This window comes from Amblyomma mixtum, chromosome 3 (assembly GCF_055824585.1).
Source record: "Amblyomma mixtum isolate Tamu chromosome 3, ASM5582458v1, whole genome shotgun sequence".
Classification (NCBI taxonomy): Eukaryota; Metazoa; Arthropoda; class Arachnida; order Ixodida; family Ixodidae; genus Amblyomma; species Amblyomma mixtum.
This window is the reverse complement of record NC_143014.1, coordinates 166,776,187-166,793,841: the sequence shown is the minus strand read 5'-3', so window position 1 is coordinate 166,793,841 and position 17,655 is coordinate 166,776,187. Positions and strand designations below refer to the sequence as shown.

General features: G+C 43.2%; 1 protein-coding gene across 1 annotated transcript in view; it reads left to right on the top strand.

Moving 5' to 3' along the window:
• Window positions 1-17,655, top strand: part of LOC149352621 (C4b-binding protein alpha chain-like) — a 109,637-nt gene that overhangs the window by 11,336 nt on the left and 80,646 nt on the right. Inside the window, exon 3 of the mRNA XM_089575713.1 lies at window positions 1,360-1,472. Coding sequence (XP_089431839.1) covers window positions 1,360-1,472 — 113 coding nt within the window. The remainder of the gene's footprint in view (window positions 1-1,359; window positions 1,473-17,655) is intronic.

Sequence of the window (17,655 nt, the reverse complement as noted above, 5' to 3'; positions counted from 1 at the left end):
TGCGCGTGAAAATTCAACATCATCAACATTCTGCTACCATCGATGTTTTTCAACTTGCTCAATTGTCAGTTGTGATGTGGACCACTCTTTCATTGTATATTTATAGCGTTTGCTTTAGTTTTTTTTTTTACTCCCACTCTTAAGCACGGCGTCTTGCGCAAGTACAGCCATTTTGGCCGAAAAATAGCGGATTGTGCAAACCCCAAGGAAACGTCATTTTGCGTCTGCGGGTATGTACAGTGGACTGAAATTCGAAAGTGCTTAATTATACCATCCGATCTATTGTGACTCGCGCCTTGGTTCCACCAACATAGAGGGCATTAAAAATGTCCTCTTTAATTCGAAATGCGCAAAATTAGCGAAAAGGTTTGGTGCCCTGCATGTTCGAATTATGAAAATGGCTGCGCAATCCTCACCCTTCATGCTAGCTGTGTGACCGATTAGTTAGGCCATATACTAGGGCTTTCAGCGAACACTTCAAAAAATTTTCAAAAAATAGGCTTTTTAGGGTAAAAATATGGCTTTTGCGGCATAGTATTACCATGGTTAGCGGACACCAGAAAACCGGTGAGTCGTCTTAAGTAGTGAGTTGCTTAAATAATTTTTTTAATAATTAACTTTTAACTAGTTGCGTTAGGCGGCGTTGCTATTAGAGATTTGTAGCCAGGCGTTAGTATTAGCCATATCGGTTTTTATAATCTCGAAAACTCGATTACCGTTGGCGCTGTGTCTCGACAAAATTTAGCTTTTTCGAGTAGTTACGTGCACTAGAGGGGTTGCTTTGCCTGCATGCTTTCGAAAGCACATGTATTTTCGCACGATGCGGCTAAGTTTTTTTGAGCCTTAGGGGCGTTTTCGGGATTTTAAAAACTCACATGGCTATTTCAAACGACCGGCTATAAATTTGATTGCAACCAGTCACCTATGCGTGATACTTTAAAAGTTAGTCATCAGAAATTAGTTAATCAGCTTACTACTTAAGGCAATTAACCGGCTTTCCGGTATCCGCGAACACTGGTAATATTATGCCCTAAAAGCCATATTTTTACCCCAAAAAGCCGATTTCTGAAAATTTTTGAAAGTATTCCCTGAAACACATGGTATAATAAACATTTTATCCGTTGCAGATCCACGACAGCACTTTATTATGAAATTGTGCCGCATTGAGTGAAATCATTTATGCGCGAACGATGTTTGCACTGTGAGCTGGACTGCGTAGCTCGTAGTAGCTCGAAAATGCACGTCGAGCAAACGCACCTGAAGCATTGAGTTTGCTGAGAACGAACAATCACAGTGTGTCGAGTCAGCTTTACGGTTCCCACCCTGTCATGGTTGCCAGTGCCCCCTTGCGTTGCACAGGTACCGTTGTGGGGCGGGATACACCCCGATGGAGGGCGGTACCTGGAATGCAACCTGCCTCCAGAGAGAAAACGGGTCACTGTACTGGGATATCGACCCGTTCGACTGCAAACGTAAGTAGGACAGTTTTTTTTAATGTGCTATCATTGCTGGGTGCCGTGAGAGATCTCAGAGATGTGTGTCCGGACCTTCTGCATCACACAAACAGGAAAACAAATCCAGAAAAAAAGTTCTATGGCTCGGATTGAAACAAAGCAATTTCTCATGGGAAGCGAGTATGGAACCTCATAGCCAGGAGCAGTTTTGTTTGTTTTATTTTATTGCATGGAAGTACACCCACCCTGACAGGATTCAAGCCCTAACTAACCAAGTCGCATGCCGCAATCCGTCATACACAGTCACACCAACATCCTGCTCTTGCTTTGCGCGCACATCAAAATTCCGGAAGACACGCGCATGCATCCAGTAAAGGCAGCCAGGCAGGAGGTCGACCCTGCGCACCATAGTACACTGCTCTCTGAACAGACTCGGATGAACGGGGCGGCTCTGCGTGGGGATCTGTCATGCGGCTCTTGCGCAGGCTAAACAGTCCCATCAGCACTAAAAGATCACATGGAACCTTATAACCTTTCATGGCAGGAAAAAATCTTATCATATAGAGCATAATCTCAATGTCCTGTTTGAGAGTCCGTTTAAAAATGTCACCCCTCCCCCGCTCCCTCCCCCCCCCAAAAAAAAAAAATGAAAAACGTAATCACGACAAACCTAAAGCAATAATGAATAGTTTCTGGCTGCTGACGCAAGCGACAGTTTACAGACCATGTCACAAATGTCTCTTTTTCTCGATGCCACGTTTTGACAGGTAAGGTTGATCTGTCAAGTTTGACAGGCTGATGTTTGAACGTTGAAGTTTGAAGTTTGTAAGGTTGAAGACGGGTTCCGTGTTACCTGATGGATAGAGGAGAACATAGTCTGCGCGGCAAGGCAGCAGCAGTGGCGGCGGAACTTTCCATGATATCATCCTAGGTGGTGTGAGTGAACATAAGGTGGATGACGTATACAAACTGCGCCTCCGTTGTCGCCAGTGCAAGCTACCGCGCCCTCGAGCATAAAATATCCGCGCGTCTCACTGTAGTACCGGCTCTGCGCCAGACATGGAAGGGGCAAAATAGCCAATGCCTTGGCGTGTCTTTAACAGTGTCTTAAACACGACACTGTTACGAATAAAAGCAACGCATGAAGCAGAATGATGTGGTGCGACAAGGCGGTGGTGGTAGCCGTTCCGCAGAAGTTAAGAGTGAATAAGAAGGCGTTTGCAATGGCCAAGAAAAGGTGCTTGCAGTGGATTGAAGAATAGCTATAGCAGTCGTTAGCGTGGTCATCTGCTTGCTAACGCATCTAAACCTTGCCTGTCATTTAAAAAAAAATGTTTCTTGAACCGTCGCGGTGGCGCAGTGGTTACGGTGCTCGGCTGCTGACCTCGGCGCTTGCATTTCAATGGCGGCGAAATGCTTGAGGACCGTGTACTGTGCGAAGTCAGTGCATGTTAAAGAACCACAGGTGGTCTAGATTACTGGAGCCCTCCATAACGGCGTCCCTTATACTACCGGGTACATCGAAAGACCCAGGGCATATTATTAGGCGGCCACAATTTTTATTCTGAAGGGCGTGCCATGCAGTGAGATTCTACTCGTTTTTCTCGTGCAGCCAATGCATAAATGAAAGCGGATATTTGTGCTAGTTGGTTCGTATTGACAGCCGTAACCTGGTCATTAAAGGGACTCTGAGAGGTCAGACTGAAGTTAGCTTGTACTGATAGATTACTGCATTCTGATGACAAAGACACTACTTTAACTGAAAATATAGTTTTTATAAGAAAGAAAAAGCGAGGAAATGGAATACAGGCGTCGTCATCACCAGCATGTTTGGCAAGTGAACTGCGAAGCGTCGTGGCAATTTTTAACGCTGATACCTGTGACTAGGCTACTCCGCCATTCACTTTAAAGCGTTTGTCACGGAGCTTTTTTGAGTGGCGTGAAAACTTTTTAATTCAATTTTCTTAGCAATAAATGTATTTTGCTGCCGGACAAACACTAACGTGCCCAGAAAGGGCTATAAAATTGATTTTTACTAATTACAAAACTTGGATGCAGTCGTTGTCAGTGTTCCTTGGCGCGCCAGTGATAAACCGAAGACTGGGGGTCGTGTAGTCGAAGCGATTGTGCCGACTTTATCTCCAATTTTCTTCAGCTTTTTTATTCTGTAATGAACTTGGCGCTGTGACTATCAACTTAAATTATTCATTGAAGGCTATCAGTGAGAAAGTAATGAAACGCCATGAAAAAAAAGCTCACCTGCATAATCTGCGCCCCGTCTACTGGCGAAAAAATGTCATCATAATCGCACCTGTTGCGCCGAAGATTTCTCCGACTAGTAAGGGATTTAAAGTCCAACGTTGCGAAACTTGTGGGCGCCGTTATGTGGTGTGCTGCTTACGATGCTTCCTATTTCATGTGCAAAATGTAGGTTGTTTCTCTTTGATGCGGCCGTAGTTAAAAGTGTGAGCACTTAAAGTTTTCAGTGCGGATCTGTCAGTATTTTTTCATCTCGCAGTTGCACAATTGTGAATCGTGTTCATGAACGGCAATGAATCCGCTATTTCATAGGCGGGTTATCCTACTACCCTGCAGGTAAGCGCAGCTTAAGCGCGCACTGCGGTTAATGTCGCTCTCATTTCTTAATGCGGAAGCCACATTTTGCTCTCAGCATAGCGATTGGGCTGCTTCGACGTTTACCGCATGCAACTGCTTCACATTTCGCATGCGTTATTCGCCTGCCTTCCCCATACCCTCCTGCGTCTACAATTTGGCATGTCTAACACACACTCCTTCCTTTTTGAATCAAAATTTTTACCTGTAGCGAGGGTAAAATTTTTCGCACGTAAAGAAAATGCCATGGAACGACTGAGAGCTTTGCGCTTTGTTCAATGAGACTTGCTGAGAGACGAAAATGACTGATAACCGGATAACCCGAAATATACTTCAAGTACTGATCGCGCAATATACCCAAAGCCGCTGTGATCAGTGCTGCGATGGTTTAACCTTTTCGTTCAACATTACAGAAATATTTAAGCTTACTCTGACCACACTGTTTTGTGTTTTCGTGCGACACGGAAGTACAGACCCTAGATGCTAGGAAGTACTTGAAGCTGGGCTTGTTGGTGCGTATTTGTGAATACGCTGTGTTGACGAGCGACAGGTCTTCAAGCATCCATTTTATTTTAGGTCCAGCTCGGCACGGACCAAATTTACTGCTGATGAGGCCGCAATGAAACGCGAACACCGTGTGTGAACACACCACAATTACGCCTTTCTGCATAGTAAACACGTGGCGTTCTTCATGCGTTTCTGCTACAGGTCTGGCGAAGTACATGTTCATCGACGAGTTTTGCATTGATGTCGTTTTACCTATATGCTTTAGAAATAACGAATAACAGTGCTATGTTCTAATACACCCCTTTTATTGCACTCTTGAGGAAAAGTAAGATCTTTCTTGCCACGCCAAATGCTTCTGATGTGCAGTGGACCAGAACGTCGCATTGACGCAAGTTGCATTTTCCCACTGCCTGGAACTTCGTAACGGGCTCAGCAAGAACAACATCGCACTAATGTGTGACGTCGATCTTTGTGGTGTTAAGAGTCACTTGGGAACTTAGTTGTGAAACAAAGATAAGAAAACCTACACAAGGTCTGGACGAAATCTAAGTTAAAGTCAGGGAGGATGGGGGTGTGTTTACTTCCTCCAGAGGCTACGCTATCTGCCGGCTTGCAGCTCTACTGATAACGACATGCTATAAAATCACAGTAAATGAAATCTTATCATACTGCTCCACATACTTTTCTATTTTTGTTTTTATTTACAAATACGGCAGGCCCTTTTCGGGTTCTCATCTTTCCGTGCACTTGTGTTGTGCGGCCTCAGACACACTTAGAGTGAGGGGTGGTTCGGACTCGGTCACAAAGGAGATGCCCCCGACTCAGCGTGGCGAGCTGAGCCAGAAACCACCTACCAAGTGGCAAGGGAGGTGGCCATTTGGTGCCCAGCTTTCGCCTGTCCCAAGCCAGAAAACGGGTCGGAGCCAAAGGTTCACAAACAAAGTTTAGACAGCAGAGAGACGGCAAAGAGGATTTCACAATCACTCGTACGGGCACGTACAAAGTGATTTGTAATACAATGCAATTCATGAGAAGTAACACTCGAGGAAGATTGCAATGCAATAAAAAGCCTTGCACCTGTAGTCCACTAATACAAGAGAGACAAACAATAAGAGACAATTTGTTCACCGGTCACTGCGCTGGAGGAAGACGACGGAGTCGTCCGCAATCCGGCGCACACTGTCTCGCTGGTCCGTGGCTGGGCGAGTGGTGTTGACTCGGGAGTGGAGCGGGCACGCTTCTCTGAAGCTTGAACGGCGGCCCGGGCTGACAGACAGCGGTCAACGCCCTTCACTTGGCAGCAGTGGCGAAAACAGCTTCTATCGCGCTAAGCACTTTGCTGCGTTCTTTGGCGCAGGTTCACTTGCGTCATAGCTACGAACCTGGCTGTGCTTCCTGCCATCCGTGTGACCACGCCTGAACAACTGACTGACTGCCCGGATTTCAACGAAGAGCGACACCATGTCATCACAGCGTATCAACTGTGCCCTTTGATCTGCTCCGCGTTGCCTATTGCCGGATAGAAAAGGAGCACCCGTTCCTCTTCTGCCCTCACTTGGCAGAAGCGGCGAGAACAACTGTCATGGCACTGAATGCTTTGTTGCGCTCTTTGCCGCAGGGTAACTTGCGTCAGAGCTACGAACCTGGCTGTGCTTCCTGCCATCTGAGTGACCACGCCTGAACAACTGACTGATTGCTCGGATTACAACGAAGAGCGATACCGTGTCATCACAGCGTATCAACTGTGCCCTTTGATCTGCTCCGTGTTGCCTATTGCCGGCTAGAAAAGGAGCACCCGTTCGTCTCCTGCCCTCACTTGGCAGAAGCGGCGAAAACAACTGTCATCGCACTGAACGCTTTGCTGCGCTCTTTGCCGCAAGGTCACTTGCGTCAGAGCTACGAACCTGGCTGTGCTTCCTGCCATCTGCGTGACCGCGCCTGGACAACTGATTGACTGCCCGGATTACAACGAAGAGCGATACCGTGTCATCACAGTGTATCAGCTGTGCCCTTTGATCTGCTCCGTGTTGCCTATTGCCGGCTAGAAAAGAAGCACCCGTTCCTCTTCTGTCCTCACTTGGCAGAAGCGGCGAAAACAACTGTCATCGCATTGAACGCTTTGCTGCGCTCTTTGCCGCAGGGTCACTTGCGTCAGAGCAACGAACCTGGCTGTGCTTCCTGCCATCTGAGTGACCACGCCTGAACAACTGACTGATTGAACGGATTACAACGAAGAGCGACACCGTGTCATCACAGCGTATCAACTGTGCCCTTTGATCTGCTCCGCGTTGCCTATTGCAGGCTAGAAAAGGAGCACCCGTTCCTCTTCTGCCCACACTTGACAGAAGCGGCGAGAACAACTATCATGGCACTGAACGCTTTGCTGCGCTCTTTGCCGCAGGGTCACTTGCGTCAGAGCTACGAACCTGGCTGTGCTTCCTGCCATCTGCGTGACCGCGCCTGGACAACTGATTGACTGCGCGGATTACAACGAAGAGCGATACCGTGTCATCACAGCGTATCAGCTGTGCCCTTTGATCTGCTCCGGGTTGCCTATTGCCGGCTAGAAAAGGAGCACCCGTTCCTCTTCTGCCCTCACTTGGCAGAAGCGGCGAGAACAACTGTCATGGCACTGAACGCTTTGCTGCGCTCTCTGCCGCAGGTTCACTTGCGTCAGAGCTACGAACCTGGCTGTGCTTCCTGCCATGTGCGTGACCGCGCCTGGACAACTGATTGACTGCCCGGATTACAACGAAGAGCGATACCGTGTCATCACAGCGTATCAGCTGTGCCCTTTGATCTGCTCCGCGTTGCCTATTGCCGGCTAGAAAAGGAGCACCCGTTCCTCTTCTGCCCTCGCTTGGCAGAAGCGGCGAAAACAACTTTCATCGCAGTAAGCACTTTCCTGCGCTCTTTGCCACAAGTACGTGTAAATTTTTCGAAGCTTTTCTTGTCATTAGACAGTTTTAGCTGAGCGTTTTTACTACCAGCGGAGAGGAGCGGGCGAGCGTAGACGCCACTGCGCATGCGCACGTCGCTGGGCCGGCCAGCGTTTTTACGGAGCGAAGCTTACGCCCGCTGGGTAGCCCTCTCCAGCGGAGCGATAGGCAGCCCGCGAGCGTGCGTAAGAGCGCGCGGGCGTGTATGGGTATTCAAGATGGCAGCCTCTTTTGTGCATATAAAACGCACAGAATCACACACTAAAAACACAGAATCTACCTTTACTAAATAGTTTCAGAGCATTATTAGCTGGCTTAATTGATACTCTTTTCACTCGATTTTTGACCTATAGGTGGAGCAGCAGAGCGATTGGACTCTACTCGGCTCGAGAAGACGGGCGATCCGCACGGCTAAAACTCTTTTCTCGCGCGCGTCTCCGCTGGCGTATCCGCTCGCCTGCTCCGCCCCGCTGGCCGTAAAAACGCTCAGCTGAAACTGCCTATTGTTGTCGCTGCTGCCAAGTGCTATCACAGGTGCCATCACTTCTCCTGCGTCGCTGTTTCTGTTGTGTGTTAATAATACAGCACCAGTGTACTTAGGTAGTCATGATACAGGATCTGCATCAAATGAAGGAGGAACTAAAGGAGGAACCAAAACAGGCGCTGAAAACCTTTAAAGAAACTGTTGAAAGAGACCTATGAAATGGAATTCGCGAGTTCAAGTTAGAACAGCCAAACATAACTCAATGCTTAAAATATGCGCACCAGGATATCGAAGACCTGAAAGGAAAGCTAAATGCTGCAGTTACCAAGAATCAAACACTTCAAAAAGAAAACAGGGCACTGCAGAAGAAGTGCCTAAGCCTAAAGGGCGTATGACACAGGCAGAACAACATTCCAGGAATAGAAACATAGAAATAACATTGAAATTCGAGGAGTAATTGTGCAAGAAATGGAAAATGTTGTTGACATTGTCAAACAGATCGGCAGTGCCTTGAAAGAACACATCTCAGAGGATGGCATTGAGATGTGCCACAGAGTGCCGGCAAGAAATGATGCTGAAAAACGCATATTTGTGCAGTTTAAGTCCAGAGCACAGCGAGATGCTGTCCTGATGGAGGGATGGAAGGCAAGACTTCTTAACACTGGCATAAATCTGGGCAAGTTTGACCCCATCTATGTCAACGATACCTTTGCGTTGTCCTGAAAAACTTCTCGGCGCAGCTGTCGGTGGAAATCGGTTTGGACGCTGAACGGCAAGATTTTTGCAGGAAAGTCGGATGATTAGCTGGTCATCAACATTGAGCATGAGTCTGATTTGTGCAAGATTCTGTAAAGAAATACTGTATCGTGTGGCTGTAGAGTTTCCAAAATGGAGTACCTAGTATTTATTTATCCAGCTGATCTTAAATTAGCCAGTCCGTCTGACATTTCTTTTGCACCTTGATGCACGTTCTATGCGCAATAAGCGTGACGAGATTGATGAACTGTTGCGAGTATTTACATTCAAATTTACTATCCTATGATATCTCAAAACATGATATAATCATGCATCTGACATCCTTCCATTAGAAGGTTACCAGCATTTTTTTCAAAATCGCCTCGGCAGACGTGGTGGTGGCTTAGTACTTTACGTTGACACAGAATTGCATTGTGAACAAATGTTCGAATTTTCCGCAATATCTGCAAGTTTTGAAGTGCCGACGATAAAAACCTGTAACGAAATCATCAGCACTGTGTAGCGACCTCCATGTGGTAATGTTTTGCTTAGTTCTTTATCTTGTGGCAATGTCATAACAGAGCCAACACGAATCACCAATCATTCAGAGAGCCTTTTAGATTTATTTGTGACTAATAGTATGAGTGACTGTGTTAAGTCAGGCCGAATAATTACGGGACTAAGTGATCACTTTCCTATATACATGATCTACAAATGTAATACATTTCTTAAGAGAAAGATTAGCCACTCCGATTCGTACACTGTCAGAGATATAAGTTCCAGGACCCTAGAGGTGTTTAGGAATGAAATAAGCAGTTTAAACTGGAGTCCGGTTTTTGCGTGCAAGACTGCTCAGCAAGCATATGAAATATTTCTCTCATTATTTAATTCATATTATCGCTCATGTTTTAGCCTGAAAATTGTAAACAAATCTAAAAAGTTACGCAACCCTTGGATGACAGATGAGTGAAAGTTCGTGAAGACAAGGAGCTTAGATGACCTCTCAGCTTTCAAAAAATACAGAAATTCTCTCACAACCACTTTGCGTAAAACAAAAAATGCGTATTTTGAAAACTTATTTAACAATTCAACTAGTCAGACTGATGTTCTATGGCGCGAACTTAACAAAATATTGAATACTGGCACACGCGACAATCAAGTACTTCAATTAACAGTAAATGCTAAAACACTAGAAGGGAAGGACCTAGCGGACGAGTTTATAACAAATACTTTACAAATCTTTCCTCGGGAACACTTATACAAGACAGCGCTGAAATTAAGAAAAATATTTAGGTGCACCCAATCCTAAATCTGCCTTTTTTGAACCGACTACTGATGAAGAAATTTACTCTACTTTTATGTCCTTAAAGAATAGTAAATCCCGGGACATTGATGATCTTGAAATCAAACCCGTTAAATACGTCTTAGACCTGCTGACTCCAGCCCTTTGTCACATTTACAATACGTGTTTACATACTGGTACCTTTCCAGATATTATTCAGTGTGCAAGAGTAGGAGTGATATATAAATCAGGCGATCAAAATAACTTTTCAAATTATCGATCGATCTCAGTGTTACCCGTTTTTTCCAAAGGTCTAGAAAAAATAATATGCAAGCGAATCACCAGTTTCTGTGATAAGCACAAGCTTTTATCTCCACAGCAATTCGGGTTCCGTCGAGGTATGTCCACTGAATTAGCTTTGTTTATGCAGAAGGAATTAATACTTAGAGGGTTTGAAAATAACAAAATGACCCTAGGTATTCTGATCGATTTCTCGAAAGCATTCGACAGAATTGACCACAAAATTTCATCTACAAAGAGCATTATGGGTTTCGAGGAGTTTCTGGTAGCCTTCTCAAGTCATATTTAAACCACCGTAAACAATGCGTCGTGATTAACAAAGCTCACTCTTCCCTATTAAATGTCACTTCAGGTGTGCCGCAAGGCAGTATACTCGGACCGGTTTTATTTAATATTTACATAAATGATATAGTAAACACCAGCACACTTGCATCTTACATCATTTATGCAGACGACACAAGCATTTTTTTCCAGTCAGCCAGTATTGAAGAACTCACTGATTTCGCAAATGTTACACTTGAATAATTCTCTCAATGGACTCAAATAAATAGTTTACAAATTAACGTTGCTGAAACAAGAGCCATATTATTTACTCCTGTACAGAAGGTTATTAGTCGGGATATCGGCATAAAACTCGGTTCCGAACAAATAAAAGTCGTTAAAGAAATAAAAATATTGGATGTGACGTTCAATCAACATCTAAATTGGAATGCCCACGTGGAAAGCATGGCGGGAAACCTGGCAAGAGCTCGTGGCGTACTGTGTAAGTTTAGAGCGATGCTTCCGACTAAAATTAAGTTAATCCTTTATAAGCCAATTTTCGCTCCCCATATTAACTACTGCAGTCTTGTATGGACGGACACAACTGAATCCAACCTTACCAAATTGATGCTATTACAAAAGAAAGCAATTCGTCATGTAGCAAATGTCTCATATGACGCCCATACAAGAGAACTTTTTGCTTCGTTTAACGTACTCCCCATACACCACATACATAAACTTAACCTCGTTATGAAGTACAAACACAGTGTTCAAACTAACAACGAAGCTTTCCTCAACTTATGTAATTTACATCGACCTTAAGAAGTGCCCTACATATTCGGAAACAGAGAATACTGGTCTATACCCTCTTCCCGCACTAATCAGGGTCGGCACATGCTGCAGTACCACATGCCTACATATTTGAATTTCGTACAAAATAGAAATATAGATGTACAGGTGCAGTCAAAAGTAAATGGAAGGCAATATTCACGAAAAAATTTAATCATTGGCCCCCCAATTCATGCATCCTTGAATACATATGTGCAGCCTGATTGTGATTTTGCGAATTGCACTGTGGACCAACGAGCATGGACAATTATGCTGCCGATTTGAAGAAAAAGAAATTTTTTGACAAAGTCGCCTTCCATTTATTTTTGACTGCACCTGTACATAACCTTAGCAAATACAAGTGGCAGAAATACCTTATTCTTGAAGACATATGGGTTTAATTATGTTTTTCCGACACAAACTGCTTTTGTACTGCGGATGTATTGTATCTTTTTATCATCGTCTATTTTCCTGCTTCTATTACGTGAACTTGTGTGCACCCGATTTTATTTGGCCCTTTGGAGCTGCTGACGCGATTTTTTTTTGTTTTCCTGCTAGATATGTTTCTTTCATTTTCTGTGCGTTGAATTGTAATCTTAATATGTGTAAATAGTCTGCGACGAGTTAACACAGATACATGTTCATTTCTCACATCAAAACTATTTCAGATATAGCACCTGTCTTACTGTGCATTCCTTTGCATACTTTTTTTTTTCTCGCTGGTTCTAAGTCCTGCAAGTATATATATATATGTGTGTGTGTATGTGTGTGTATATGTATGTATGTATGTATGTATGTATGTATGTATGTATGTATGTATGTATGTATGTATGTATGTATGTATGCATGTATGCATGTATGCATGTATGCATGTATGCATGTATGCATGTATGCATGTATGCATGTATGCATGTATGCATGTATGCATGTATGCATGTATGCATGTATGCATGTATGCATGTATGCATGTATGCATGTATGCATGCATGCATGCATGCATGCATGTATGTATGTATGTATGTATGTATGTAATAACGTGACAGTCTGTTGGCCTTGTCAATCAGGGGTGGGAGCCCCGTCAAGCTACTGCGTTTGTAGCTTTTTGCTCCTACCCTAGCATTTCTTTTCTGTTGTTTAGGACAAAAATGCTGAATAAAGTTGATTGGTTGAAAGATTCACATTTTTTGACAGCATAATGGATTACTTTTCCCAAAAGAGTTATTCTTTCACTTGTGGCCGTGATTTCAACATTGATATCATGAACAGAAAAAACAATTACGACTTCGATTTTAGACTACTTTCAGCAGGTTACAAAAATGTCATTACGATTTCAGCACGTGTTACACCTTCCTGTTCATCAACACTTGACCTTCTTATCACTAATCTCGATACAGATATCCGGAGTGCGGGCACAATCGCAGCCGACATAAGCGATCATTGCCCAGTTTTCATGACCGGTCCCGGTCCCCCCCCCCCCAAAAAAAAAAACAGTTCGCCCGTGAGTTCACCTATCAGCCTATTTCCGAAAGTGCTTTGAAATCATTTAAGCACGACGTTACTGCGTATAAGTGGAAATTTGTATTCGATGAGACAGATGCTAACAAAGCTTATTCAGCCTTTCTTGAAACTTTCCTTTTAATCTATAACAAAACATTTCCCGCTTAAAACTGCAAAGTGATCAAGGAAAAGTAAGAAACTCTGGGTGACCTCAGCACACATCAAACGTATCAAGAAAAGAACAGGCTTTATCAGCCTTTTTGCGTTGCCGTTGTCAAGACAAGCTAAGGGAATTTAAGAACGTACAAAACGCACTAAATGCGGTGTTTAAACAGGCAAAACATTTGTACTGCAAAACCTTTTCACTGAAACTATAATTAAGAACCCACCTCCTGTGGGGAATATTGTAAATGATATTCTTGGTAGAAGAAGGAAGATTGCTCCCCCCAAAACGATGCTTCATAATGGCGTAGAGTTGTTTGATGTACAACTTGCAGACCATTTCAACCGCCATTGTGCTAATATTGCATCGGCAGCTAATTTAAGCCCACCAATAATAAGCACAGGAAGTCTCAGTCCCTCTCACAGTTTGTTTCTTGAGTGCACGGACACTGAGGAGGTCTACCACACATTTATTAGCATGGAAAACAGTAAAGCGCAGGATCCCAATAACATTCATATGAGGCCAGTAAAATTTGTAATAGAATATATCGTTCCCATTTTAGCCCCCATTTTTTATTTAGCTCTCGAACTCAGCATTTTCTCTGATGACATGAAAAAGGCTATAATTACTGTGGGGCACAAAGGAGGCGTTATAAATGTCGTGAATAATTATAGGCCAATATCCATTCTCTCGATTTTTCAAAAGGGCTTGAAAAGGTTATATTTCATAGATTGAATAACTTCTTCGAGAAAAACAGCATTATAACTGACTCCCATTATCGATATATGATGGTACGATCGACAGAAATGGTATTACTTCTACCGAAAGAACAGATAGTTCAAAATATAGATTCTGGTTTTTTTACTCTTGGTCTGTTCATTGGCTTGAGTGAAGGCTTTGACTCCCTCAACCATAATGTTTTGTGAGGTAAGTTTCACAGTATGGAATACGCGGCGGGCCCCTCAATTTAATTAGGTCATACCTGAAAGACAGAGTCCACTGCGTCTGCATACATAATGTTGAGTCATCTCTGCTGCCCCTACAAACCTGAGTACCGCAAGGTAGTGTTTAAGGATCGCTAATATTTAATCTTTATATTAATGTTATATTTCTTATAATTCAATCAGCTAAATGGTTTATATACGCTAATGACAGTAGCAGTCTTTATAAAGGTGAAGATCCAAACTCTGTAGTGTAACCGAACGCTTGAATCCCTATAAGGGAGGTCCCAGTCTAACTGCATAATAATCAATACCACTATGACTAAGGTTTTACTGTTTACACCAGGAAATAAAGTTTTCACACTGCAAAATAAGATCAATTATAAGAATCAAGATATAACAATAGTAGGTGAGCATAAGGTTCTTGGCGTTACTTTTAATTCTAACCTAAACTGGGATCACCACATTAAAAACGTCGGCAAGAAGCTGTCTGCTGTTGCAGGCACTCTGTGCTGCTGCAGGAACCTCCTTCCTGAAAGAGTTAAACTCCAGTTGTACCAAGATTTATCTACAGCCCACATAAATTATTGTAGTTTTGTCTGGAGCTCAACAAAAAAAGATACGAATAAAATGAACGTGCTCCAGAAGAAAGTCCTGCTCTATATGGCAAATGTTGGAATGCACACAGCTACAAACAACCTATTTCCGATGTATGGGATCATTCATTGCCTGCACGGTTGTGAATATCAACTCTTAAAACGGCTTTATTTCTGCTCCGTTGAATCTGCAAATTTTCTTACCACTGTTGATACATTACAAAGCGAACAACAAATGTATTCACTAGAAACCCCCCTCACTGGCTACTTCCCTATTTCCGCATCCAAAACAAGTTTCAGTCATTGAAGCCTAATCTTGCATCACTTCGAAACAAATATCTAAAGGAGCTTTTTTTCCATCTAAGCAAGAATATAAAAATTATTTCTGTAACCACAACTGAACTCTTACGTGTCACCTTGATTTGTTGTATCGTGCCTTAGTCTCGAAAATGAATAAATGTCCTTCGATCGTGCGCTTGCATATCATCAGATGATTTTTTTTTATCGTCTCACTGTTTGTTTCGTGTGTACGCTTTTGAAACCTGATTTATTGCCCATATATTTTCCGTGTGATTTTTGATGAGTGCAGTTCCTTTCTTTTGTTGATGATCTGCACGACTGCTGTGTTGTAAGGTGGCCACTGCGCCATCGTCAAGTTGCTTAGTGCACTTTTTAGTCCAGGGGACCATTCAGAGTTTGTGTTTGTAGCGCTCTAGAAAATAAACGGATTGATTTGAATATATAGGCGCTTCGCGTCTGTTCGTTCTTCACGCCAAGGCAAGCGTGTACATACATACAGTATCAGCTGTAGAATTTCCTCCTCATTCTCGCGCCAGAGTTGCGCGTCCCCATTGGTCAGGCGCGGAGAGTGGCTTCGGGAACCTTCCAGATCCTTCTTGCGTTGTGCCGCCGCCTGTGCGGGAATAAAGGGGAGAGGACATCACTTAGCACTCTCAAGGCTACGCCCTCTCCGTCAGCATTGAGTAGAATTTACTCAAAGCGAGGTGGAGAGGGCAGCAACACACACAAGGTTAGGCGCTCTCCGGGGTTTCTTCTCCACTGTTTTAACGGCGCGCGCTGGCGACATTGCTTCCGCGCGCGCATGTTTTTCGAATATCCGCCGAATTTTGTGACACGGGTCCAAGATAGAGTCGTTACAATGATGGGAGCGAAAACTAAATAGACCTGAAGGTAACTTGGGAAGCAGCGGCGCCGGAAAATAATGGGTTGCGTGAAAAAATGCTAAGGTCGAAATAAAAAGACAGTGAAACAGATCAACATCAATGGCACTTAACAAATCGCTTCAAATCTCTGTGTTTTGAATACACTCAACAAAAGGGTCAAAGTACTGCAGTTTAGAGCCTCAGCAGGGGAAGGGAGTTTTCCCACAAGCCATGCAAGTTGCTAGGGTGACAGTAATTTTTGAAAGTGGCGACAAAAATAATTTGTCTAACTATCGTCCCATATTAAGCCTATCCATTTTTTCAAAATGCCTCGAGAAACTGCTGTACAAATGGAGCATTAGCTTTTGTATCCAACATAACTTATTGGCGCCTCATCAAAATGGATATAGATTAGGCCATTCCACTGGCACAGCGCTTTTAACTCAAAAAGAACTAATCCTAAAATTTTTTGAACAGCATCAATTAACTCCAGGTATATTTGTACATTACTCAAAGGCATTTGATTGCATTAATCATCAGACAATGATTGCTAAACTTGAGTTCTATGGCTTCCGTGGCGTTTTTCTTGATATATAAACCTCTTATCTATTAGCACGAGTAAGCGCTGTAATTAACAATAAATTATCCGACCTTAAATCAGTGTCAGCAGGAATCCCACAGGGAAGCACATTGGGGCCTCTACTTTTTGTCATCTACACAAACGACAGCGCTCTCATTGACCCACACACAAAATTTATAATATATGCTGATGTTACGAGCCTATTTCTCACCTCTAGCAGTACACATAATCTGAGTGAACAAAAAAACACATGTTTAAATTTTTTAAATCATTGGTCTAACGTAAATTCACTATCTATAAGCATAAATAAAACAAAAGCTGTGCCTTTTAGGCCAGAAATAAAACAGAGTGCGATAGCGACATTTCACTTTGGATTCGGTCTGTTCCTTTGGAAGTTGTCCCCGGCGTAAAAAGCCTTGGAGTATATTTTGAGAAGCATTGGTCGTGGTCAACACATGTTGATAAATTAGCTGACAAATTATCAAAAATAACTGGTGTCTTAAGTACACTACGCAATTTTCTGCACAAAACGTGAATTTAATTGTCTATAATTCCATGTTTGCTTCCATTTTAAACTACTGTTTCACAGTATGGGAAACTACTACGTTCTCAAATTTAAATAGCTTACATGTCATCAAAAATCGAGCAATAAGAAGCATTGCAAACATCTTCCGCGACGTTACGACTAAAGCTCTTTTTAATGCTCTCCACATAACTTCAATACACCAGCTATATAATGACAATTTAATTAAACGATATCGGAGAAGTAATACCTACCGTAATTTTCTTGAAACTTTGTGTGATTAACACCCAGACAACACACTCATGCCATAAGAAACCACGATGAATTTTTCGTTCCCCAAACGCGAACTAATTATGGACGTCAAATGGTCAGCTATCACTTGCCATCATTGCTAAATGCCTTGTGTTAGTCCTCCAAACCTTTATTTTGCATCTTATTGCTTTTGCCGTTTTTCCGTTTTGTCAGTTTTTTATTTTTTATTTTTCCTATCAGTTGTGTCTCGCTTATTTTTTTCCTCAAACGCAATTGTTTTGTTGTATATGTAATATGTTGTATATGTTGCATATACATATATGTTGCGCCCGCCGTGGTGGCTGAGTGGTTACGGCGCTCGACTTCTGGCCCGAAAGACGCGGGTTCGATCCCGGCCGCGGCGGCGGAATTTCGATGGAGGCGAAATTCTAGAGGCCCGTGTACTGTGCGATGTCAGTGCACGTTAAAGAACCCCAGGTGGTGGAAATTTCTGGAGACCTTCACTACTGCGTCCCTCATAGCCTATGTTGCTTTGGG